A 25,772-nucleotide genomic window follows, 5' to 3' on the forward strand; every position below is an offset into this window, starting at 1 on the left:
TAGTGCAAATCTGTAAATTTATAGATCACTCTGTAAGTAATACTTTATACTTATTTCCTTGCAAACTGCAACGGATGCAGTAACATTATTTGACAGAGCAAATACTGAGCTACACAAAACACTATTTTTAAATATAGTCATTACTACTAGCTGATGTGTGTGAATGAGCTGATCAAGATGGTATTCATTTTGTGGTGTGACAGCTATGCATGGCCATACAGAATGTGACTTACTTTATACATAACTGTTGCCACTTCTGAAACTCACCATGCACTGCCGCACTGTGCTCACATCCACTGTTTGGTCTCCATCAACACTCAGCAAGGTTTGATGAATATTGGTGGTGCCATGTTTCCTTCATGGGAGAATTCAGTGACAAGTCTTTGCTCCATATGCACTATTATGTCAGATGCCATTCTGTCAGACTGCCCTTCTGCTGCCATCTGTCACACAGCAACAACATGTCATGGAATATTGGTGGTAATGTTTAACTTCTACTGCCATGCCACCAACATCCATCTCTGATGTCATGAGCCAACATCATAAATAGGAAGCATTACTTTCAGAGCAGCCCTTGTACAGTCCTAATGGTAGTTGTCTGAATTCCTTTCGTTACCGCGTTATTTTATGTTGGCTTTTGAGTGCATTATGTATGTGGCGATGGTTGCGTGGTTGCTTCAAGAAATGATGTTCTAATGTCACTTCTCAAGATGGTGAGTTTTGCAGTACTCAGTTACTTTCGTCTTTTGATTTTTAAGTGAATTTTTAGAACTTCAGCTAAAACTGAGATAAATTCTTATCTACAGATAAAAAAAATAGAAATAATAGAAATAGAAAGCAGATACCTTATGAAGCAAAGTGCTGATAGTCAGTGGATGTTCCCACTAGAAACTATGATAAGCAAGAGAGAAATGTAATTGATAAGTATGATTATAACTTCATGAAAAGTGCTGCTTAATGGCAGTTAAACAGTCAAAACTTTGATGATGCACAGCAGGTCCAAAGCTTACTTAACAAACGTAATCACCACTTGGCAGGTTTGCATTACTAAGGACATGGCTTTTACAACAATGACTTTGAATGCCAAGAAGAAGAGTTAGATTTATACAGAGAGATCTGATTTACATTTCAAAGGTTAATATTTCTGTAGTGCCATGAGTGGGAGATCTTATGTGATTGCTTAAGATATAGTAGCATGTGACTAAGATAATACTTCTGTCATCATGACACCAATAAAAGATCTTCAAGCTGTTCTCAAAGAAAACATGGATGATAAAGATTTAAAAGAAAAAAAAAAAAACAAGTATGTATTTAAAGACTGTTTTTTAATACCTAGACATACACAAAAATGGTGCTCATGGGGTTCATCATTATTATGCTTGAAAACCAAGTAACTTGGAGAGGTGAATAAAGAATTATGTATGTTTTACATGTGTCACTTGGTAAACATTAATGATTGTGCATAAGTATATTCAATTCTATGGCTAATTTTCTTCCAAAACAGATTAGAAAAGACAAAAATGTCAAATATATATCAGACATTGTACAATGGCCCTGATAATGATTTCCTGAAAGTGATTCCGTCAACTGTGAGTCATTTCTTGATGTGTAAATGCTAACTTCTTGAACATGGCAAAACATGGAAGTTATCAGGATTAATCAGACCAGCTATTTTCCCAAATGTAGAAGGCACTTGTTACATAAATTAGTCCTAATCCAAAGCAGGCTTTGACTGGCCAGAGATAGAAAATTACAGCAGAAAGCAGCAGTCCACAGCATGAGAATTTCCATCAAATTAATGAAATCCCCATGGAAGTTCACAAGAAGTCAGCAGAGGCATTCAGGTGCAAAAGCACCAGGAAAAGAGCCTGCCACCCCAGACTGGCCACTGACAGCCACCCAGAAATCATAAGCAGCAGAGAAGGGTGGCCTGCACATTGAGACTGTTTGCCAACAGTAAAATTGGCATAGTCCAGACAGAGAATAAGGTTAAATCTGACACCGTGATAAGATTATTAAAACTAGGGTTAAATTAACCAAAGCACAGACCATTCTGCATAAGTTCCTCTGCAGAGAGCTGAGCTCAAAAGTCCATCAGAGTAAAGATAACTCCTCAGTTGACGAGACATCTGTTGGTGTGTGATTGCTTGTTATTTTGCCACCTGGCACCAATAAATGTGTAACTTTAAAAACAATAATGATGTTGTAGCTATGGTAATCTAAGCCTACATAGTAAGAAAGAATGATCCAGTTCTGGATACAGAGGTCTTTCTGTGATACACATAAGCTACTACCTTTCCTTGCAAGCCTTGATTTCTCCAAATATTCTCTTTCGGAAAGTCAACTTTTAGAAATTGATAAATAAGAAGTAAACTATACAACTTTAGAGCACAATGAATTTTGTTAAACCTGATAAATGCTTTGAAATCGGTTGAGGAAGGTGTTGTTCAAATGTTGATGTTGTTCAAATGACATTTGTTTTCCAGAAGTCCTGCACAGATGCTTTAGTTTTATAAATAGAAATGCCCTTCTTCTAAAACAGATCACATCATATGAATATGCTTCTTCTTGTGAAAGTTCTTCAATTCTAGGACAGAGTATCTCAGCCATGAATGAAAATACATGCATGTCAGAAGTGTGATATATGCTCATAAATAATAATAATAATAATTTATTGCCTTGATGTGTTTGTTTTCATTAAATCGGTAGAAAGTCATTTTTCTTACAAGACAGTTTAAAACTATGAGAAACAGCAAGCATCTTGGTTTTCTCTCAGTATATAAGGAGGGGATAAGGAAGAGGTTTGTTGATGGCCTAAATCTGTTGTTCCTTTCTCCTTATTATTGGCAGAATTATCTCAGTTTCCAAATTCAGAAATGCTGCAGTGAAGCTCAGTTACTTGGAATATGTAGAATTAGAGGGCAAAGAGGGAAAGAGAGAAAAAACAGGCATCAAATATGCAGTGAAGACATTCAGTGGATCGGTCTGCCACGTCTGCATGTGATCTCATGGAGATGCAAAATTTATTCAGCCTCTTTATTTACAGCTGTCAGAGTTTGTCCTTAATTTAATAGCTTCCTGCTACTATTGCACCACAGAGTAGGCAAATCAAGCTTTTGTATTTGAGAATTCCCCTCACACATGTGCAGGCACAAAACTCTATCAGAGTTAAAAAGGCAGTAACTAGAGCCTGAAGAAATTATCACTGCTGACTGTTGGAGAGAATCAACTGTACAACTCTGGACCATGTTGAAACTGAGGATAAAAGGACAGATAGAGTAACACTACCTCCAAAGGCCACACAGTAATTCTGTGACTGGTGAAGTATCTGGATTGGCCTGGAGCAGCATCAAGGCCGTTTCCATCTCATTGGCTGAAAAGATACCCAGTGGACTCTTTCTCATGTGAAGCATCCTTCAAACAGTTGGCTTTTTAGATTTGTTTTTGCCAATTTTTGCCTCTTAACAGTGCAAGAAGGCAGATATAACAGGCAAACAGATGTACAGACTACTTTGCTGAGATTAAATAACAAAAGTTGAGTTGTCTTGCATAAACATACACTGCATGAAGAGCAACCTTTAGTGACAATATCTTACACACGTTTTTCAGTCAGCCACTGTATGTATTTGAAGAGAATTGCGAGTTTCCCAGCTGCATTTCATTATGACAGCCTAATTGTCTACTTGAAGTAGTTCTAACCTTTCTCCAGGGGAAACACATTAGTAATACTTTTCCTTCTTATCTTCTGCTGTGACCTGAGAAACAGTATTAATAACGCTGTCATAACGTAGCCATTATTTACATGGAATTAAATGTTTTCTAAGCAGCCCTGGGGGTTCAGCGCACAGAAGTTATGTAGCATTACAGTTATAGCCTCCAGAATCCTATTTTATTCTCTTCATCTTTCAATCTCCTCCCAGAATCTCAGGCTGGTAATCATCAGTCACATCACTCTGAGACCAAACAGTTTCTTCTGACCTTCCTGCACGTCTTCACAATGGTTCTGAATTTTCATGCAATAGCAGAAGGCAAAAGTAGTAGGCAGTACTTTTCTTGTTCCTTTCTTTTTTCTTTCTTCTTTTTTCCTTTTTTCTTTTTTTAGTAGAAGCCATGGAGTGAAATCTTAAGAACACAAAATTGTCTAATTTTCATTTGCCAACATTCATTTCCAGTGGTTTCTGATAGTGACATAGAATAGTGAGAATAAGATCATAAGCTCCTTAGATTCTTCAGAATCCAACAGCATGCAGAATTTCATTTCTACAAGCCATAGATTTTTCTACAGTTCTCTCTAGAACTGTACAGGAAAATGCATTGAAGAAGGATCCATCCTTTTTCTACCTAAGCAAGTAAAGGTCTTTCCAACAGTGCAGTTCCAGTGTGATACGTGTAACCTACTTAGGAGTGTTGGTTTTCTGAGATAGAATGGTTTCATAAGCTTCTGCTTGTAAAGCAGTGTGTAATATTCTGCTGGGTAGGAGAAGTGAAACTCACAAATTTTTGCTTCTGTTACCTACCTTAGTCTGTGAATTCTCCTGTTCTTAGATCAGTCAGACAACCTCTCAATTTGATAATTGTGCAAGGACTCAGAGCGGCCTTATCACTGCTCCACCTCAACATGTGGGATTTCCCTGAACATCACATGCCAAAATTCCTTCCAGTCTACAGTACTAGCAAGGGGAGACCTCACAAGATCATTCTACATAGAGTCCTTGGTTCCTATAATTTTTCTTTGCAGCTTGTTACTGAGTTTGACAAGATTGTGTCTGTGTCTTAAATGGAAAATGTGTATCATGGTAACTGACAAATTACTGTATGATTGATGCCCACTCCCCTATTTTAGGAATGCATTACTATGAAACAAGAGAAGGCTAAAAAAACAGCTTGAACTCTATGGATCACATCTGATCAGCCTATCTCTAAATCTAGATTAATGAAAGGAGGGCTGCATCTGGAGTGAACAGAGGGGTGCCAGCTGTGAGCCAGTGCATCCAGGCACTTCTGGTCCTTGATGCCTGAGTCCTGGCAGCAGTGAGAGCAGGCAAGGGTGTTTTAGCTGTCAAAATGCTTCTTATGGTGCTGGTGTAACAACAGTTTCTCAGAAATAGCACTGCGTGAAACACACTGAGACTTAAATAAGGGAACTGAAGTTAAAGAGGTAATTGTGGCGCTCTACTCTGTGTTTGTTTGCTTTAGTAGAATGTGTCTACACTCAGGCCTGCACAGAAGCACAACATAGCATCAGCCTTTCTTAAAGGAACCTGGTGTTCCTCTGGTTTTGGGAGACAGCTGTGCAGAGCTTGCAACTAATTGGTTTCCTTGAGAAATTACAAAACCAGTTAAAATGAATGCATGACGTTTGTGACTAGGTCCTTGGAGATGGGAATGCCAGAAACTGTTCTGAATTCTGGGGCTGAGAGTCACCACTGGTATCCATTCTTCTTAGAACTCTTATCCTTTACACATCCATTAAACTTAAATTAGAAGAAATCCATTGCTGGTCCCATTATGTTTGACCTACATGAGAGTCCTTGGATTTGTTTAGAGAAGGAAAGGACATTTTAGTCCCTTTTTACTGTCTCTTAAGTGCAATATGTGTTTGCATCAGTTTTTAGGAATGTATTTACATGAATCACTAAGAAATTTCCTTTGTAAGCCTCTCAGTTAAGTGCTTGAATCTTCATGACAAAAAAAAAAAAAAAAAAAAAATCTGGAAAAGTGAAACACTGTTTTTTTTGTTTTTTTTTTTTAAATAATTGTTGTTAACACTTCTGAATTGTTTTCTGTTTCAAAAAAAAGAAAAAAGTTTGCACAGAACTGTGTGTCTATCTGGATTTATTGCAGCTGTATTAAGGCATTTCCAGAGTTTCACTAGCTGAGACTGAAATCCCATCAAATCCCATTTGCTTTTGTTAGCTTTGGACCAAACTGTTATTATGCACTGTTTTGTTATGTAGTTTTGGCCTTAAATATTATGAATCTGTGGATGAAGCATTGTTAATGTTGCCTGCTTTATAGGAATGGCAGCGAATATACTCTCTCAACATAGATTTGAAGTTCTTTCTACTAAAAATTCCCAAATATAATTAGATGAAACTCCTTACTATTTATAATCCCAGCTATTACTGTCATGCCAATGGGCTCCTTTCCAGTAAATTGTTCTGTTTAGTACAATTGGTTATAGAGATCTAGAGGACAAGATGAAATATAAAAAGCGATGCAAACATAACTGAACTGCAGTAATCAAGAAGATTCCTGAGATCTTTTTCATGCACACTTCTGGTTAACTCCTTCTTTATTAATTATTTATTTGGATGATTCCTTAATTTAAATGGATAATTTTCACTCAGTATCAGTGCAATTTAATAATTAGAGAAGGAGAAAGTCAGACTGCATATTCAGAAATTCCATCACTGGATTTCTAAGCAAACAGAGGACAAGGTTATAATAATTATTATATATTTTATATATATATATAGTATGTATATATATTACGTATTATAATAATTATATAATACAATTCTTAGCTAAATCTGAAGCTCAAAATTTGCAATTTTTAAAGAACTTTAGAGACACTCAGTACACTCTTTATAGTAATCACAAGTAAAAGGCAGTGTGAGATTAGTGGATACTATAGAGAATATAATTTATGGTTACAACTTGGTGTCTGTAACAGCAGAAATACAGACTGAAGCTGGGGCAAGAATATAAGAATTAGCAAGGTCAGTAATAAAACAAAAATTGTAGCTAGGGACCAACAGCCAAAGCCTATTGCAAAGGCAGCCTGTAACCACATTTTGCTGTTATGACAACTGTAAAACTGTTTTCATTGCTGTGAACTTGGATTTGCTGTGGAACTGTGTGGGCTCAAACAAATAATCATTTTCAATGACTCTTCGGGTTGTGTTTGTTTTTTGCTTGTTTGTTTGTTTTTGTGGGAAGGATAGCATTTAACTGGAGGCCTTTGGATGTGCATTTAGTTTTAGTCCAGGTCGCTGATTGACAGTGATGACATCTTATTATTCAGAGAAGCTAGCTGCAGCCCTGCGAGGCATGGGCTGCCGGTGTAATGGAAGGCATCTGTTACAGCATATTGCAGCTTGCTCTAACTGTGTTCATAATCTGAATTTAGCTTCATTCTCTTCACATACGGACATTCTTTTTCTCTTCCTATGTTCCAGGGTCTTTATGTCTTTGTTGTATATTTCATCCTGCATAATCAACTTTGTTGTCCTGTGAAAGCAAGTTACACTGTAGACATGAACGGACACAGCACTCCAGGATCTGCTTTCTTCACTCATGGCAGTGGTTTGCCAGCTGCGGGGGGAGAGATCAGCAAGTCTACTCAGAACCTCATCAGTGCTATGGAAGAGGTAACAGTGCTCCATAGTGCATGTGTTAAAAATGTAGTTTTAAGTGGTAATGCTGAAGTGAATGAGATGATAATTATCGCAGTTCCTCTTTTCCTCTTTTTTTTCTTTTTTTTTTTCTTTCTTTCCCTGAGTGTATATGGGAGAAAAGTTTCCTTTTACTGTAAAAAAAACATTATCCATGGCCATGATGATATTCTTGGAACGTACAACTCAATGGCACCATCCCATCATGGGAATTACTCTTGCGTGTTTAATTTGCTACAGAGGTTGGTTAAAGTGCTGTCAGAAGTAGGACACAAGAAACGAAAATATCAGGATTATTCTTTCGACATACCATGGGTCTTAAGATGAGTTCTAAGTTCTGAATTTCACAAAGTCATGCTCTGTTAATTTTGAGAAAGATTATTTTCAATCTCGTCATTTCTGGAACTGGAGTGCTGCCAGTATCTATTTTTTACTATCTGTAGTAAACCAAGGTGACTTTTGATGTTTGCTGAGTGTAGATGAAGAAGATTCCAGCTGATTTAATGGAATTTTGATATTTCAAAGAATCAAGTCAGCTCTAGTAATACTTTCTGTAGAAACCAAGCTGCTCAACTGTGTCTGTTTTGTCCATTTCTCTGCTTGCTCACCTGTAGATTTGTCAGGGTGTTAAAGCTCCTTCAGCTGCTTCTTGGCAGACTGCTGTTCATTGGACTTCTCAGAATGTCACTTAAGGTAGTGTCTGACTCTCCAGATCAGTGGAGAGCGTAGCTTCTCAGCTCCATGAAGTAATCTTTTATATTCTTGTCTCTCAAACAATGGGTGAGCAATATGCCAAGCAAATGTATTTTGATTGTCATAAAATATATGAGTTTAGAGCTCAGAGCTCTGGCTTTGCACCACAGTTATGGAGGAGATAGATTTAAAAAATTAAAAAATTTAGAAAATTAAAAAATTAAAAAGCAAAACCTTTTTGTAATGAACTGAAATTGTGATTTTTGTTTTTATTTTATTTATTTATTTATTTATTCGGTGCATGTATGGCTTCACTTTAAAATGGTGGTGGATGAAATATAGCAAAGTTGCTATCAAAGCTGTAGGGCTGCACACCAACACCTTCAAAGACTGATAAATGACTTTAAGAGATTGTATTGGTAGATCCTAGAAAGCAACAAGTTGACAACAGCAAATCATCAAATGCAAAGTAATGCTGATTTGTGGCTGTAGGAGGAGACAGGCTCCAGTGAAGGAAGAAGCAGTGGTGAGAGGAGAGTCACAGAGCGTATTATGGCTGGAACTACTTAGTGCTTTCTTAAAAGTTCTCTATACCAGGGGCCAACGTTCAGCAAGAGGAAAATGTTTTTAAAATTTTGAGATGTGTAAGGCAGGTTGTAGTAAGCACAGGGTTAAATGACTTGTTTTGAGTACATACACTTATGTATGTATGTATGTATTTAAATTAAGCCACCTAGTTCAATACAGAAGCAACTGAATAGCTGGCTCTAAATCTGATTTTGAATTCAGCTCTGGTTGTAGATTCTAGTCTGTTATTCCAAAACAGCAGTCATGTAAGTTATTTTTACAGTGTAGATTTTATGATTACTGCGTTTGTGTCTTTTTAAATTCTACAGGTGCCAGCAGACTGGGAGAGAGCATCTTTGCAGCCTGCTAGTCAAGCCAGTTCTGCCTTTAAGCAGAGTCCACAAAATGGCAATGTTTTCCACCCTTCGGGAGGATTTAGTAACAGCTCCCTGGTTGCTGATGAGGAGTCACAGGAGTTTGATGACCTAATATTTGCGTTAAAGACTGGTGAGTGATTGCTCTCCTTGTTCTTCAGACTGTTACGTTGTTCTTCACTCTAATGGTGTCACCATTTCATGAGATCGAATTACTGTTAATTTAATCTGATTACCATTGAAAATACAAACTGGAAGGTTTTGGCTTGATCTACTATTCTATGAGCTAAAAATATTGTGCAGACTATTTAAAATAACAGAGGACTATGCAAAAATAGGTTTCAAGTCATTATAATTCACAGACATACAGAATGTAGCAGCAGATTGGAGGCTCTGACATTTTTCCACAAGTTCATAAAAAGCTAACTTGCTGCATTTAGATATTGACCATCTTTTTTCCTGTTTCTTTCTTTTTTGAGTTGATGTATAGAGTATACGTATTGTCTGTCTTTATTTTATATATTTGGCAGGCCCAAATGTATTTTTGACACCGTGAAATACAAATATTTTTCTTATAATCTTGCATACACTAGAGAAAATAAGCTAGATAGATTTCTTCCTAAACATAACAGCCAACTCTGATGAGCTCACCATGTTGCTGAATAACAAACTTCAGGGAGGGCACTCTAGATGTCTACACTCAACCTACACCTGTGAAAGGAATCACTTGTAGTCAAAGTTTTCTCAGTGTTCTTAGAGTTCATTCCCAGCTTTACCTTCACTGTAGTATTGCTTTTCTATTTTCTCATCCACTCCACCAATGAAACCTTAGTTTATTCAAATGATGACATAAAAGGGCAGCCAGAGATGGCCTTCGGTGGAAGAAATGAAGTAAAACCTAATTTAGAGATAAGCAAATGTGAGAACTTCTGATAAGAAGATCAGAAAGGGAAAGGAGTCTCACCTGGTAAAATCTAGCAGATGTTAACCTGAGCCCACCCCTTGTAGACATGGGTGAAATATGGGTGAGCTAGCTTGGTGAAGTTATCCTCAGGATTACTCAAACAACCTCCTGTTATGTTCCTGAGGGCCTCACCAAGCTTATGGGTCTCCAGGAGTCCTGCAAAAGACAACCGGCTGAATAACCAGGTTAAGTTCTCTGACACTTTACCAATAATTCCCCTCAGTGGCACCAGTGAGAACATCTGAACTGAGTGGAATACTGGGAATGCTAATGAAGGGACAATTTGTTCAGCTTAATTATAGCACTTAATCTCTTAATTCAGTTGCCACTGAAGAAACCTCTTCCGATTATGAAGATAACTGGATGATTTAAAACTGAGCTAGTGCTATGTAATGATTTTTTTTTTAATAAGGTTTGTCACAAATGTTCTATTTTACCATTTGATTATCCTGAAAACTATGCAGATTACAAATTCCCTGTTGTGCATTTAAAGATTTTGTGCAACTTTCAAATGTGAATACATAAGCTTAGAACTGCAAACTCTTTTTTAAATGTCTAACTTTCAATTCTTTTACTCCTTTCAGAATATTTTGAAGGAAACTAGGTCATTCATAGGATGTTAATGCCATAGGAAACCACTTAAATTTAATGTCTCAACTGTTGCGTATGGTGTTTGCTGCTTGAGCAACTCAGTTGACATCAGCTGGCGTATTCACTGGGGTAAACGCTGTGCACTGTGGAAGACTGAACATTAAATCACAAAGAGCAATCTAGGCAACAGCAGTAGTTGAAAGTGATGGTTAACATAACACACCACAACTCTTTTTAGATTGATTTTTTTTTTTTTTTTTTGTATAAATCTTCAAGTTCCATCCTTACTTATTTACTGTCCTATGAAAAGAAGTAACTTTTAAACAAGTTTTTGACTTTTTTTTTCCCTGACTTTTACTGCTGTCTTCTCTAGAATTTACATTAATATTATCATTTGTTCCTGTGAGCCTCCTTTTGAAGCTTGTAAGATTTGAAGTTGGGACCTCAGGGCACAGTCTGAGAAAAAACTTTTGTTTACATTACTTATTCAAGTAGAGCCTGTACCTTTTGCATCAACACCTGTTCTCATGCCCAAACTGCTACAGGGGTACAACTCCCCTATTTCTAAGAAAAAACTAGTCCCATCTAGTTTCAGCCTCACATACGCTTGAACGAACCAAACTGAAGAGGAGGTACTGAGGTTAGAGTTGCTTTAACCACCGAAGTAAATGTTTATCAGCTACTGCCTTAGATACAAGCTGCAGCTCAACATGTGCTTTAATCCAAGACGTGAGTTTCTCTAAAAATGGAAATCATTGCTGTTTTATTTCTACCTTTCCAATCCAGTGCATGGCTAATGAATCAAGGTGCTTTGACGGCATGAGAGACAACATCAAGACAATGAAATGGAACAAGAGGTGATACAAAGCGAGATTTCTTTGCATTTCGTGATAGGCTTCAGCTGTTACTACATGCACTGAGCTGAAGGAAATTTTATGATAGGTTTAAGCTAGCAGCCTGATGAGAGCCAGTCCCCAGTCCCTTCTGCCTGCACATTTCTTCTTCCTCTCTTGCATCACTGGTTGTTCTCACATGAAACCGCAGAGACGCAGGTCAGAGAGTTCTCCTCTCCTTCCTCAACCCACCCTCTTCCTCTCCTCCAGCCACTCCACGCTGTCAGTCTGATGCTTGCTTACACCAGTCCCAGCTCAAAGCAGCAGCCCAGCACCAAATAGACTCAAACATATCAGCAGCAAAGATGCCCAAAAGTAGTTCTGCTCCACCTTAGTAGTCCACACTTTAGTTCAGCTCAGAATTCCTTTTCTAGGAAAAGAAAAACTCCTGGGAGAGTGGAGAAAAGGTGCTTTTTGCAGCATATCAGCTGTTTTTATCATTCCTGAGAAGTGAGCTCGTGGGGATAGAGGTAGAAGAGAAAAGCTTGCTCTGCTGTTCCTGGAATTTTACCTCTAAGAAGCAGAAACAGACACCTTCATTATTTGTCATTCCTTAAAACTGTCAATCTGTAATCAAATTCAGCTTTAGCTGTGCTAAAATATTAGCTCCTACTCTGAGGGCTGGGTGAGGATCAGCACTGATTAGCAGAGGAATATGCAGAAATGCCTTTATGCCTTTCTGCATTTCATCTGTCCTTTCTGCTTATGTAGTTTGAAGCTATCTGAAGGTTACTTTAATTTGTGCTCAGTGCCTGCAGACCTGACGTTTACTCTGGCAGTCAGGATCAGTGAGAAAGAGGGTGCAATCTTAGGTCTGTTTAGCTGTCAGCAAAGCTAAAATCTCATTCCTGTCATCCTGCTTCACTCTTGCACTGCAATTGGCCACACTGTGTGGTATTAATAAAAGATGGCTGAAATTATACAGCTTAAAAACCATCACAGAAGCCTTCAATGCACAACTTTCTTCTTGCCTTGCAATGGTTTAGTAATTTGCAGTTTGCAGCGCAGCTGCACAAATAGATGCACTGGCACACTTCACCTGATTACTAAAGAGACGTGTGGCAGAACTATGCACTTAGCCCTTGGTTCCATAATCATTAATGCTGGACCACATTACAGATTAACCTGGAATATGGACTGGATCATAGGAAGGCAGACAGCTGTGTCTCTGGCTAATTAGGTACACAACAATGTACTGTTTTGTATCCAGCTTTTATGCTAATGTTACACAAGCCTTGCATCATACAGCCATGGAATTTTTTATGTTGTGCAAATAGTCTAAAAGATGGACTTGTTCTGTCACTAAAGTCATAATTTCTTATTAATTTGTTACTGCTAATTGCACTAATTAACTTTTAAAATGTTATAATTTTGAACTAGATCTTTTTTTGCCTCTTCCTTTGTCTCTATCAGTAGATGATTTAATAAGACAGTTGCCTTTCTGATTGTCAGAGTTGTATGTTGCAGACATCTAGGCTAAAGCCCACTATAACATGATGTTCAGGGGAATTCTGTGTTGGTTAGGTCTGGGGAGATAAAAACTGAGCCCACTGAATAAAAATAGATGGAATCTCCAAATAGCAGTCTGTATATCAGCTTTGCTCTAATGCATGAATATCATAAGTGCGTGACAGCTTTACTGGTCTCTTATCTTCCATCCGTGCTTCCGCCACAGATGCTCTTGTTTCCCCCCTTCCATAATGCACAATACTAAACCAAACCATTCCATTTCAAAATATGGCAAAACCTCTGAAAGAGGCTCTAAGCCCCTCCTGTCCTGACTGATGACCCACCTGTGTAGCAAGTTGCTTGCAAATATATTTATGGATCAGAGCTGGGAATACCAGCCTAGCACATGGTACTTTCCAAATATGTATCAGTATCAACATAGAATTTTTTCCCATCAGCAATGTGAATGTTTTTTGCTCTAAATAGAGGCATAAAATGGTAAGTATTAAATAAATATTCAACTTGGAGAATCCTTAAAAAAATCTAGTATGTGAATTTGGAAAAAAAAAAAAAAAGTTACATAGAAATGCAGTTATGACAATGAAATGTAGTACAAATTAACTCATAAATTTCAGTTTTTGAACTGGGGTTCCAAAATCAGCATGTTTTTACACTTTGGTGTCATCACTTTAGGTACCCAGTTCAGGAACTAAGCATCTCATGTTTGGTATCCAGAACCAAAGAAACTTTTGAAATTTCACATTCTGAATGTTATGCAGTAGAATGCCTTGGAGACTGTCAGTGGGGTGATAAGCTTTAGACAGTGGCAAAATGCCACTGATGTAATTTCTGTAAAGTCCAATCCCTACAATTAGTAATGAACAAGTAGCAATGAATGGCCCACGTAGCATTTTTCTAACACACCTTATACATTCAACATAAATTATGGTTATTTTTGGAAACAGTACAGAAGTGCTTATGAGACAAAAACCTCCCCCAAGATATAATGACTACAGTCAATACAAAACAAACCACATCTCACTTAAAATGCTTCAGTGAAAGTAAATGGTAACAACTGCAGTTTCAGTGCATGTAGGCATGCACTGACAGTCTTTCAACCAGCAGATGTCACTGGAGGGATCTTGCTGATTTTGCAAAGCTCAGTGACTTCTCAATTTCTAGCTGGCCCTGTGATACAAAAAGAAAGGCCTCGTTTTTGTGTATCAATTTTTTTTTTTTTTTTTTTTAATGCTGTAGTTGCTTCAAACTGGGGAAAAGTAATACTGCCAGCTACCCAGTACCAGCACTTCTAAGGGAGTGCATGCATTTTTGGATAGGATTATGTTTAAATTCTCCTCTAATCTGAGGACAAGCTGAACCTATGAACTCTCTGAAACTCCATCATGTAAACAGTTGTACCCTTCCGCGCCAGTCAGTTGTTTGGTGAGCTGGTATCCTGGTTACACCTCAGCTCTCATTCCTAAAAAGGATCAGCTCTTAAATAGTTTGTATCAGCAGCTGAACAGGGCTGTTGTAAACCCCAAGTAGTCTGCTCCAGTCTCAGGTTTACCAATTCCCTGATAAGAATGTCCTTAATGACAAAAAATCCCTTCTTAACTCCCCACAAAGCACGCACACATGAAGTTTCAGAATAAGTGTGGTATAATAGCAGATTAGTCTTGTATCTGATCTTTTTATAGTAACCAGCACAAGATTCTTCTGGAAACCTCATACTGAATAATTGCAGTATAACCACCAGTAAGACAAATGTGTTTCTAACCCTGTTTAGTTCAATATTTGCCTTAAAATCATCAGCAGGAATGTTTTTGGACACGTAAAAAGAAAATTTTGTAATATAACTTTAAATGTTTTCGGTCATGTCTTTTTCCATTTTTGAAATCTTTGTCTTTTTTAGCCAAAATAAATTTTCTGTGTGAGTTCCAATGCTAATGATGCTAAATAAGAATATTTGTTTCTTCTCTTGAAGCACCTTGTTTATGTCACAGTTATCACCTTGTCCTTCTGTCACCAAATGGCAAATACAGCAGTCAGATTTATCTTCTCTATTACACTCATGTTTCCGTTCTAAAGCAAACAGTTTTAGAGAAGATAAGAAAAAAACAAATAATTTGCTCATGCAATTGTTGTTTTTCCCAGGACTTTGAAACAGCTTTTAGTCATTAGGACCGTAATTTGATGAAAAGGTTAAATATGCATGTAAATTTAAATGAGTAAGTGTGGTTTAATTGTCTTTGGTACACTTATTAACAACATTTGTAATGATTCAGACTCTAAACTTCTCACCTTTATTACAATATCAATTCATCTATATCTCTCCTATCACAGTCTGACAGTAGTTGCTGATCTTTAAAGAGCTTGGGTCATACAAAACCAAGCTTGAGTCTCCTCTGACAGATGTGATTGAATGCAGTTTCTCCACAAGACACAAACACCAGAACAAAGTGAGGTGGAAACCCTGGAATGTCAGCTGAGACAGAAAAAAGAAATTCATTGTACAACACAGACATCTCTGAAGTTGTGTTTTAGTATGAAAATGGAAATCATTGCCTCCCCTGGCATACCCTGTTCAAGGCTTATTGAGCCAAGTGTCATTCCCCTGCAACTCCCTTTAACTGACTGTAGTTATAAATCTACTTCTGCCTGAAATGAATAACTTTCCTAGTTATCTGTAAGTGGCATTACTGGAAGACCATCAGTGCTTGAATGCACTGATGTGCAGCTCTGAGCTGTACAGTCCAAAATGTAAAGCCCAGATGATCTGAACACTAACACAACCCAAGTATTCTTTAGGATATGCTTTACAATACAAAGACAGAAGGACTGGGAAATGCAGTGGAATTTATAGTCCCAACTGATGCTCTGTGAAGTAGTCTGTAAAAATGCTCATTTCATAAAAAGTACTGCAGGTATCTGTATTTCACACTACACAGATGAGAGAGAAAACAAGGAAGCAGCTAGGTAGCAGAACTCCTGTGACAAAAAGTTGGAGAGGGTGGCCTCGAGAGGTCTCTTCAGACATGTTGTGGAAGTTTCCATTGTCCAAAGGCGAGTATTCTTGCACAGCAGAAGGAAAACACCATACACCAGCTTGTGCCAAATGTGGGTTTAAAAAATATTTATTCAGCATATTTTCTCATGTTGAAATTACAATCTTATTAAAACAGCTGGAATTATAATTTAACAGGGAATTATCATTAAAAGTCAATTCTTTATGAAACTGTCCTTGGAAATACCAGCCAGTCCATGAACCCAGCCTAAAACAGGCCTTGATTTATGCTCTTATGATTTCAAGGCAACTGCTGAATAGCTGTTGTGCCATTTACTGGGGGAATTAAAGTGACTGACTGTGGAATTGTAAAAAGCGTATCTGGGGGGTACAAAATTACAACAGATAATGATATAATCTGAGTATTCAGAATTGTTGACCAATACCAGACAGCTTGTCATGATGCTATATAGTTTCAAAGAACTTCAACAATCAGAATGAAGCAGAGCAGCCCTGTAAAAGGACACAATGTCACCGTTTCTGACTCAGGACCCAATCCTCTCTGATTCTTAAGAGTTTTCTGTCTTCTCTGTTCTAGGTGCTGGTCTCAGCGTCAGTGACAACGAATCTTGCCATGGCAGCCAGGACGGGGGCAGCATGGCAAACTCTCAGATTGTTGAGCTTAGAAGAATCCCCATAGCAGACACCCATCTCTAACTCCACTGCTTGCTCGTTTTCCTTTGTTTCCTTTTTTTTTTAAATTTCAGTTCAAGCCTATGTACTTCTTTATTTGTACTTCCCTTTGCAAGAAAACACTGTATGAAACTGCGTAGTAAAATGCTGTGAGCTGTACTGAGCGCTTAACAAAGGATGTTTGTTTGAGTTTTTGTATTTCAGAAAATAAACTGTAGGTTTTTTACAGTGAGCATCAATAGATACAGTGTCATTTGGCCTAGATCTGTATCATGTAGTGAGATGACATATTTCATGAACTGTAGCTTTTTTAAATTAACCTGTATGTGTAACACTGACTAATAAAAGCAATAGAGTCCATTTGATACAACCAAGCCTGTTATTTCTCCTGGCTGCTTCTGGAGCTGGAAAGTGATACAGACACTCCCTCGGACAGAAAGGCATTTTCACTGAAGAGATCTCAGTTTCCTACACTGTACTGTTCTGGTTGGCTTTAGAGCACTCAGATCTGCAGTCTTTGCAAATAAAGATGGCCTGACCTGCATTCTGTCCTGATAAAATATGTGATCTATAACAAACAGGAAAGGGAAGATGAAGAAAAACTGATAGTGAAATGACTAAAAGGCCATTCCAGGGTGTATGCATGCTGCTGATTACATTAGCTTGCTATTTTTTTAGTGTTCAATTCTCATCTTCTCCTCGCAGGTAGAAATAAGGGAGGAGTTCTAGAGAGTTGAATTTTCTATCAGTTTCACTGAGAGCCACACGTGTAGCCCTCCTCTGATAGAAGGCCTCAAGTCTTACATTACTCACAGACTTAGATCAGTAGTTGGGGTCATAAACTAGCAAGAAAAGCTGCTCCCCCAGAAAAAAAAACATGCAGGGGAAGTGTTTCAGAGCCCGGGGGGAGGCAGGCTTGTCCTGCAGGAATTGTTAACTCTCTGCATCTGCTCAGATACTCTGGAACAAAAATATGCGAAAGCAAGGCAGCAAAGGGAATTTTCCCCTGAATGTTTCTGAGCATGTAGAGAAATACAGTAAGTGTGAAGCAAGCTTTTCATACCTACAGCAGGATCTTGCCTGAAGGCTGTCTGTTGGGCAAGCTCTGAGCAGCAGCCTGTCCTTTTAAATGAAAACTTTTCTTATGGAAACTTTTCTACGATTTCTAGTATAGCAGTGCACAAATTATACTGCTCATGCTTATGTATGTGGGACAAATGAAAACAAAGTTTTCATTGCCTCTGCAGTGCAGTAACTGCTCAGACTGCACAATGCACTTTCATAAGTAGACACAATCTTTAAAATGGAAGGACACAGGTAACTTCCTAGTCAGCAATACCCTTAAATGAGAGCTTTTAAGTACATGTTTGAATGGCTGAAGAATAAGACTATATAATAAATAAGCCTGTATTTAATGTGCACATGCCCTGCTACATCGAGCCTTAAATTTCTGACTCCCAGGAATTTTGTTGTTTATGCTCGACATGCTGCAGAGTAAGTGAAGCCAAATCTCTGCAGCCAGTAGGCTGACCTGAGTGTGTGAATGACCCTGACTGCAGCATGGGAGGCAGATGAGGCACAGCCGTGTGAGAATGGGAACCTCAAACACTGGGTGCAGGGCATCTGAATCACAATGGGTGACCTGGTAGAGAGTGAGTCATCTAAGGACATTTCATAAGTCATTTTTATATGGGGCCAGACCATTTCCTACAGCAGCACACTGAGCCCTGGAATGTACTGCAAGTATCACTGAAATAAGATGCTCAGTTTGCAGTTAAATCTGGCTTGGGACAGTTTGCAATATGGTGATACTGTAGTATATATTTTTTTAATTTCTGCACAGGGAACTTGGCTCTTTAAGACTTTTTTTAAACTCTGTCTCCGTTCTTCCTGAACCAACTGAGATGAGCATTGGCCATAGCTGATAGGTTCTCATCCATCCACTAATCCTTAACAGAAGCTTGGCCCTTCAGAACGATTGCAACACTTGCTCAGTTGCGAGAGCTGGGGCTGTAACAGATGCCTCATTACTTGCAGTGCATGCTACTACATGCTGTGAGAAAGCTTACAAAAGAAGGATGTTTGTTTGATTTTGACTCACCACCGTAAATGTTAATACTTTTGTGTCACTTCAGCTTGTTGCACAACTGGCCTGGTAAAGGATTTACTGTAAATGCATCAGAGTTTTCAGAGTAGATCAGTGGGATTGTGTCTGCTGCCAGCACTTGCTGAATTTTCCATCTCTAGGTGGTGCTCACATGGCTTAAGACCACAAGAAAAACACTAGGTACAGCTCTAGACGCTCTTTTTATACAGATGCTGTGCTGTCTGTAGAAAATTTTGTGTTTCAATAGCACAGGTCTTAGCCACACCATGTGCACTGTGACTCAGGTGTGCTGATGGCCACACCTGGGCACCTTTACTGACAGCTTGGCTTACACCAGCAGGGCTGAGTGCTTCCTGCAATGCTCTGATTTCAGGCGTTACCCAAAATGTGATAGGGAGTACAGAGATTTCTTTGTTTTTGTAAGATCAGTGAACTCACAGCTAGATGATTTTCCATTGAATGACCAGAGTTACTAACTCATTACACACTTTGCTTCATTCCCATGAAGAAATACACCAGGACACTCACTGTCTTTTTTTTTTTTTTTTTTTTTTTTCCATAGGGAAGGAGCTGCTGTTCCTCTGCAAGAAGCCATTTTGAGGGGCAGAATGAGCAGTATTTAGTAGCAGAATTTCATAGCTCACTGAACACAGAGGATCCATTTTCTAATTAGCTATACCTAAAGCTACTCGCATGTGTTGGCAGAGAGTATGGAGGGCAGATGAGTGAGCGGATGTGTTTCAGGAGTTTATTGTCACTTATATTCCAATGCAAGGAAACTCACTTCCTTAAAAGACATCTGAAAAAAAATCAAGTGAATAAGTGGTGAAAATTACTGAGCTCAACACATATCCTTGGGGAGTGTTGTGTATTTTTTTTTTTTTTTGTAAAAGCTGATGTGGAAGATTCTGGTTTCACTTCCCTTCTTGGATATACAAAATAAGTCAACTCATGACAGTAATCTGGACAGAAATCTTCAGATTTTTTTTTTCCTTAGAACCTGTAGAAGAGCCCCATCATATCCATGTTCGGCTTCTACAAGTGCCCCATTTGCCAACATCCAAATCCAAAGTCATCATCCTGTAAAGAACATCACAATGTAAAAGATTAAATTGTACTGGCAGCTTCCCAGCAACAAAGGGTGCCTGTGTTCAACATAAAATTATGTTATATTGACTGACCATGTAGAGGTTTTACTAGAAAAGTGCTTAACTTCAGGCATATCCTGCCTTTGGATACACTTCCTTAATGCTGTACTGTGGACATTGGGCAGCTATTTACAGATTCTGCTTCCACAACACCAGTGCAAACTGGTAAGAAATCAGCATGTCCCCGGTTTGCTGGCAGCAGACTTTCCCTCTGAATTCTTTACATGAGTAGTAGAGTGGAGAAGCTGCCACATGTGAGTTTGCATGAATATGCTCAATTCAATATGCTATTCTGTTAATTTTCAGAGTATCAAGAAGCATTTCTGTATTTTGTTTCATTGTTCAACATAATCTTGTATGAATTAGGTAGATAGAAATAATTGCAGCATGGTACTCAAGTATTTTTGAATGAAATATCTGGAACTAAAGTTGCACTGAAACTGAGCTGAATCAGTTGTATAAACTGGTCTAAAAACTAAGAATGTTCTTGTTGCTTGTTTTTTAACTAAGTCAAAGCTGTGTTCCTGATAGAACATTCACGAATACACAAGATTTTGAGGAAATTATTGGTAATTCTTCTTTCTATCCTGCTACTTTTAAACATTTTATTCTCTGTATACATGAAGACTGATGGGACATGTCTTTGGTGCTGCCACTCTGTTTGGTGTCAAGATTAAGGTGAATGCACAGGAATCACCAAATTATTTTGCTGGCAGCTGATACTGCAGACTGCCAGGACTTCCCTGGAGGTGAAGGAAAGGGAGAAATATTCCAGGAACTATCAGCACTGAGCTTGAACATACAGAATTATAAAATCATTTGAGTTGGAAGAGACCCCAAAGGCCACTTGGTCCAACCCCCCTGAAGCAAACAGGAACACCTATAGCTCAAGCAGGTTCCCAGAGCTCCATCCAGCCTGACCTTGAGTGTCTCCAGGGATGGAGCATCCAACACCTCACTGGGCAACCTGTGCCAGTGCCTCACCACCCTTATTATAAAAGACTTTTTCCTTATGTCCAGTCTAAATTTTCCCTCTCTTGGTTTGAAACCATTTCCCCCTGTCCTGTCACAGCAGAACCTGCTAAAGAGTCCATCCTTTCTTATACAGATTTATATGCCCACACTCCACTCCCTGGCTAAAGCGTACAGCTTGGAGAAGGTCCCAGGAATGTCTCGTATCAAAGGCTGTTGTCAAAAGTGCAGAGAAATGTTTTTACTGAAGCTGTCAGGATTTTCCCCAGCTCAGCAGTTAGTCTTTGAAGGCAGCATGGTCACTCCTCTGCTGCAGCTCAGCAGGTCTGAACACACAGTGATTTTATCCAGAGACACCCTAACCTCCCACATCTGGCACCTCCAGCACAGCTCTGCTCTTCACACAAAGCAAACAGCAGCATCTGTCTGCCCAGCTTTTGAGGGATACACATGAAACATAAGTATAAATCAGCATGCATACAGGGACAGAAAATAATTATGGAATACAGAATATAAACAAGTCCAGTTTCCAACTGAAAGATAAAACACTATGGTCCAGATTATGAACTGGTTTTCCCTGGAAATGTCTGGCCTCCTACTTGGCAATTCCTTAGCTGAGGCTAAGCGCATGATTTCCCCATTTCCTCACTGGAATGAGTGCTGAGCCTGAGGCATGGGATACACCGGTACTTGCCAGCAGGGATGCGTGAAGATGTCTGAAACGTCTCTTTACTTTCAGCCCACAGTGGTGCACCAAGTGTGAGTGACACCCACCACTGCATTATGGCTCAGACCCATACGTGTCTGACTCTGCACAGTGGGGAAGCAGAGAAGCAAATACAAGGATCTTCCCATCTGACAAGGACCAGACAGATTTCTACACCATATTCACACAGCACCATATTTCTTCTTGCCTTAGGAGAACAGCATGTCCTGAAGATAGGAGGACATGAAGTAAAGAATGAACAAACAGTGACATGGCTCGAATTCCCTCTTGCATCAATGCTGCAGGGTCCTGATAAAGGGAGACAGAGAGAGGGGCTGCCTGTGCTCTTTCCTGTCTGGAGATAACATGGGTGCCACCTCCAGCTGCTGCTCGGGAATTTCTGAGAGGGTGTGGGATGGAACAGGTGCTGGTGCCAGGACAGTTTAACACTTTAAAAATACAGACAGAGTCACGGGAATGTTTCCTGGCACTGCTTACCTTCTGTACAGACTTTATTTCTGAGTGCAGCCCGCATTTCTGGAAGGTCCATCTTTTGCAGTTCATCAGCACTGTCCCCAAAGTTAGCCAGTACTGCGCTGTTTTACAACATGAATTTGCTATCGGTTGGTAAATGCCATGAAGGTGTGAACTGCAGATATGAGCCCACGCCACCAGTGAGTTCAGGAGGCAATGAGAAGCACAGGAGTGTGGGGACACATGTGGCATGCTGCCAGCGAGGAGTAACCTTCTCTGCCACACACAGCTGGAGGACAGGAGGTCAGCCTGACCTCAAACCCCCAGCAGAGCTTCTTTACAGGGGGGCTGGGCCCCTGGCAAGCAGCAGCCCCTCCCTGGGGCTGGCAGCAGTGACAGCTGACAGTTGCAAGTCACCAGCTGGGAATATGTGAGGTTCTTGTGCGGCTGTGATGGGGATTTATTGCAGCAGAGAGCAGCACCCAAAACAGCAGAGGAAGGACTGAGAGATTTGTTTGTCCAGGCTGGAGGTGCTGGCAGCTCAGGTGCTCTGGGCTCACAGCTGCCTGGAGCTGGCTTCCTGGGTTTGTGAGATGCAGGATCTGTGTGCTGCCCCACTGCATCTGACTGTGCCCACATTACGTCTGCTCCCCATGTCACAGATGTCTGTACGCATTTCCCTGCAGAAATCTAAAAATACGGCACCACTCCTTCCTGCTGAAGGAGTGACCTTTCTCCCCCATCCCTTTGCTCAGCTTTTCAGTCTTTGCTACAAGCTGGCCAGGGAGACTCACTATTCACTTATTCCTTCTGATAGCTTTTGCCTCAGTAGAAATTCTTCTTGTACTCGCTATTGTCCAGGTCTCCTGAAAAAACATAATGCCAAATATGAATAGTCTCTGAACAGCCTCTTTTTCCATCTTCTAAGAAAGAAATGGTTTTCTTTTTAATAGTTTTTTTGTTATTACACTTTTTACCTTTTTCTGGATAAGGCCTTAAGAAGTCAGTTCCTACCCCAGACAAAGCCACATGAGGATGCCCCTAGCGTTAAGCACATCCCTACCTTTGGTTATTCTACTCTGTTCTCGTCATTAGCCTAGTCTCAAGGAGCAAGAGGTGAGTTTGTGGTGCTGCAAATGGCCTGAAGCTGTACTCCCATTTGTGAGCCATGCTCTTAATATTAGCAGGATACTTCATTTAAGATGAGGTGTCTACAGCGTCTGACACCCACTAGAAAGAACAAAGTGTTTGTGCAGGTCTTTGAGGTGACAGTGAGTACTCCTGTCTAGAAAAAAAAAAAAAAAACAAAAAAAAAACATACATTGGTAGACCAAAGGAGAAACTTTCCAGAGCTTCCTTGCCTTTTTCTTTTCCACCACTCGGTTGCTCCCCAGTGTTTCACATAGGTAGTTCTCTCTGACTGCTCTGATACAGACGTCTCCTGCCAGCACTGTGTGCCAGAGCAGGGCACCTGAGACAAGCATGCTAGTTCTCCACCAAAAAGACTTTGCCTACAGCTTTCAGGTCCTCACATTTTTAGAGCCAGATTTAGGAAAAATCAGCTCATTTTGCAGGCTGTTCAGAGTTCAGAGTGCATCAACCCCTTAAATTTGGTGCCAAAAGAAGATGTCTTGCACACAGAGGTGGAGTGAGGGTTAGGCTGATGGCTGACCTATGGATATGCTCCTCTGGCATGGCACAGTCTGCTGTGGTGCGCAGAGGACTAGGAGGGCAAATGCCAGTTGGGGAGTCTACTCGATATGCAAATGGCATAGCTCATTGCAAACGCTGGGAGATTAATGTTAAAGATAATCCTCAGAGCATGAAAAAGAATCCTCCATAGCCTGAGGAGATGGGACAGCTAATTCCTTGGAGCCAGTGTACATAGTCATGCCATCCAGCCCCAGGGTCACAGACCTTGTTTTTGAAAGCAGTGTGCTCTAGAGGAGAAAGTAAATGGAAAAACAATATTGTCTTGATTTTGTAACCCAGAAAAGGAGCCTTGAACGTTCATGAAAACATTCTTTTATTGCAAAGGAAACAGAAGTTGAGGTTTTTCTCCTTCTCATAAAAAGAAGCCTAACATGATTTTTAAAATATCTTAGCTTTCTGAAACAGTGAATTAGCAAAAAAACAAAGTGTGCATTTCTATTCATATCTTCTCTGGTTATAGCAAAATCCTCTGAGAAATATTCTTTGAATTACTCCTTTTTTGTTGTTTTGTTTTGTTTTCAGAGGTACTAGTCAAACAGAGGAAATGTTTTACATTTCATATGAAGTCAGTTAACATCTAGAGCACAAAACACGAATTTATTGCCTGTAGACCACAAGTCTTCAGAATTCTAATTGAACAGCTTGTTTCATCTTTCAGCCTGGTATCTAACTCTAGAAGGAAAATTGTTGTGTTGGAACTAACTAAAGACCTTCCATTTTTGACTTATATGTGTTTTATATTGGTGGTGGTTGATTTGCTCAAAATTAGGTTATTATAATTATAATTATATTGGTGCCCTGATTTGCTCAAAATTAGGTCTATTATTTCTAGTTTTTCTGGGGAAGTGGGGAAGAAAGGAATGCTTAATTCTTTGTAATGGAGAGAGAGAACTTCTCCAATTGGAGTAGTTCAGTATTTTGTGAGTTCATATTGCATTTCAATATATAACCTAATGCTCATTTCTGGAAAGGGTTTGAAATTTGCATTACTACATTTTTGTAGACAGAACAATATAGAGAGAAGGAAAGGAAGAGGGACTTCACTAAGTACGAAGAAGACAGGAAGTGTCTTCCTGGTATAATCCACACAAGGCCAAAACTGAAAACAAAACTGAGATCAGCAACAGTGGGCATCATTATCTTAGCCTGGTTATTAACAATTGCAGGACTTAGCCTGCAGCGATCATTTTCATTTGTACTGGCAGCACAAGGCTGACAGTGACCACTCCACTGCTTCTCAAGGTCAGATGCTCGTCCTCCTGCTCTCACACATTTCTCAACATTGAATTGCGCCAAATGGGAATTATACACTACATTTACAGGTTTTAAAATCTTTAAAGACCCTGACTGAATTCTGTTGTGAATATGAATGCAACTTCCGGTTTCCAGATGGAAAAATTGGATTTCCAGATCTCCCACAAAAACCTAAAATTCAGCTTTAGTTAATGCAGCCTAAGAATTGGGTAAGTGCAACCTCACTAAAGGCAGCTGAATATTGTGAGTGACGCATTTGTTTTGGAAACACTTTGCCTGATCATAGCAGCATGCTTTTGAGTTTTTCAGCTGTTCTCCACTGTGTTGGCGTACACTTGCCCTCCATCCTGGCTCCATTGCTCTGAGTGGAGGTGAGAAGCATCACCTGGACAGGCCACATGGGTACCCACGGAGGACTAGGCCCACTCATTGTGTCCCAGAATCAATGCCAGCCCAGGCTTTCCACTGCAGAAAGAAGTGTGGCAGGACCAAGTGCATCTAACACATCCAAATGAGCCTCAATACATATGATATCAAGACATTTTCTCCTGTCTCTAGGCTGAGTCAGCCTTAGTTCTGCAACAGGAATAGTTGGTTGGACTGGCCACTGTCTTGGGAGCACCTTCTAATGCTGAGGACACTGAGGATAATGTCCCAACCTACAGAGACTGATGGCTGAGGCTGAAGAAGACATACATGGCCCTCCACCCTCACCTTTCCCACAAAGCCTTAGTTACATGAAGGATATAACTGAAAGGTGCACGTCAGTA

The 25,772-nt window shown here is 39.5% G+C and overlaps 1 protein-coding gene across 1 annotated transcript in view; it reads left to right on the top strand.

The window, feature by feature from the left end:
* The window catches only part of ADGRV1 (adhesion G protein-coupled receptor V1), a gene marked incomplete at both ends in the record, with an annotated part of 250,885 nt that extends 234,233 nt beyond the window's left edge, over positions 1-16,652 (top strand). The window contains 3 exons of the mRNA XM_079548227.1: positions 7,182-7,373; positions 8,987-9,164; positions 16,534-16,652. Coding sequence (XP_079404353.1) covers positions 7,182-7,373; positions 8,987-9,164; positions 16,534-16,652 — 489 coding nt within the window. The remainder of the gene's footprint in view (positions 1-7,181; positions 7,374-8,986; positions 9,165-16,533) is intronic.
* Positions 16,653-25,772: the final 9,120 nt, after the last annotated feature.

This window comes from Tetrao urogallus (assembly GCF_951394365.1).
Source record: "Tetrao urogallus genome assembly, chromosome: Z".
NCBI lineage: Eukaryota > Metazoa > Chordata > Aves > Galliformes > Phasianidae > Tetrao > Tetrao urogallus.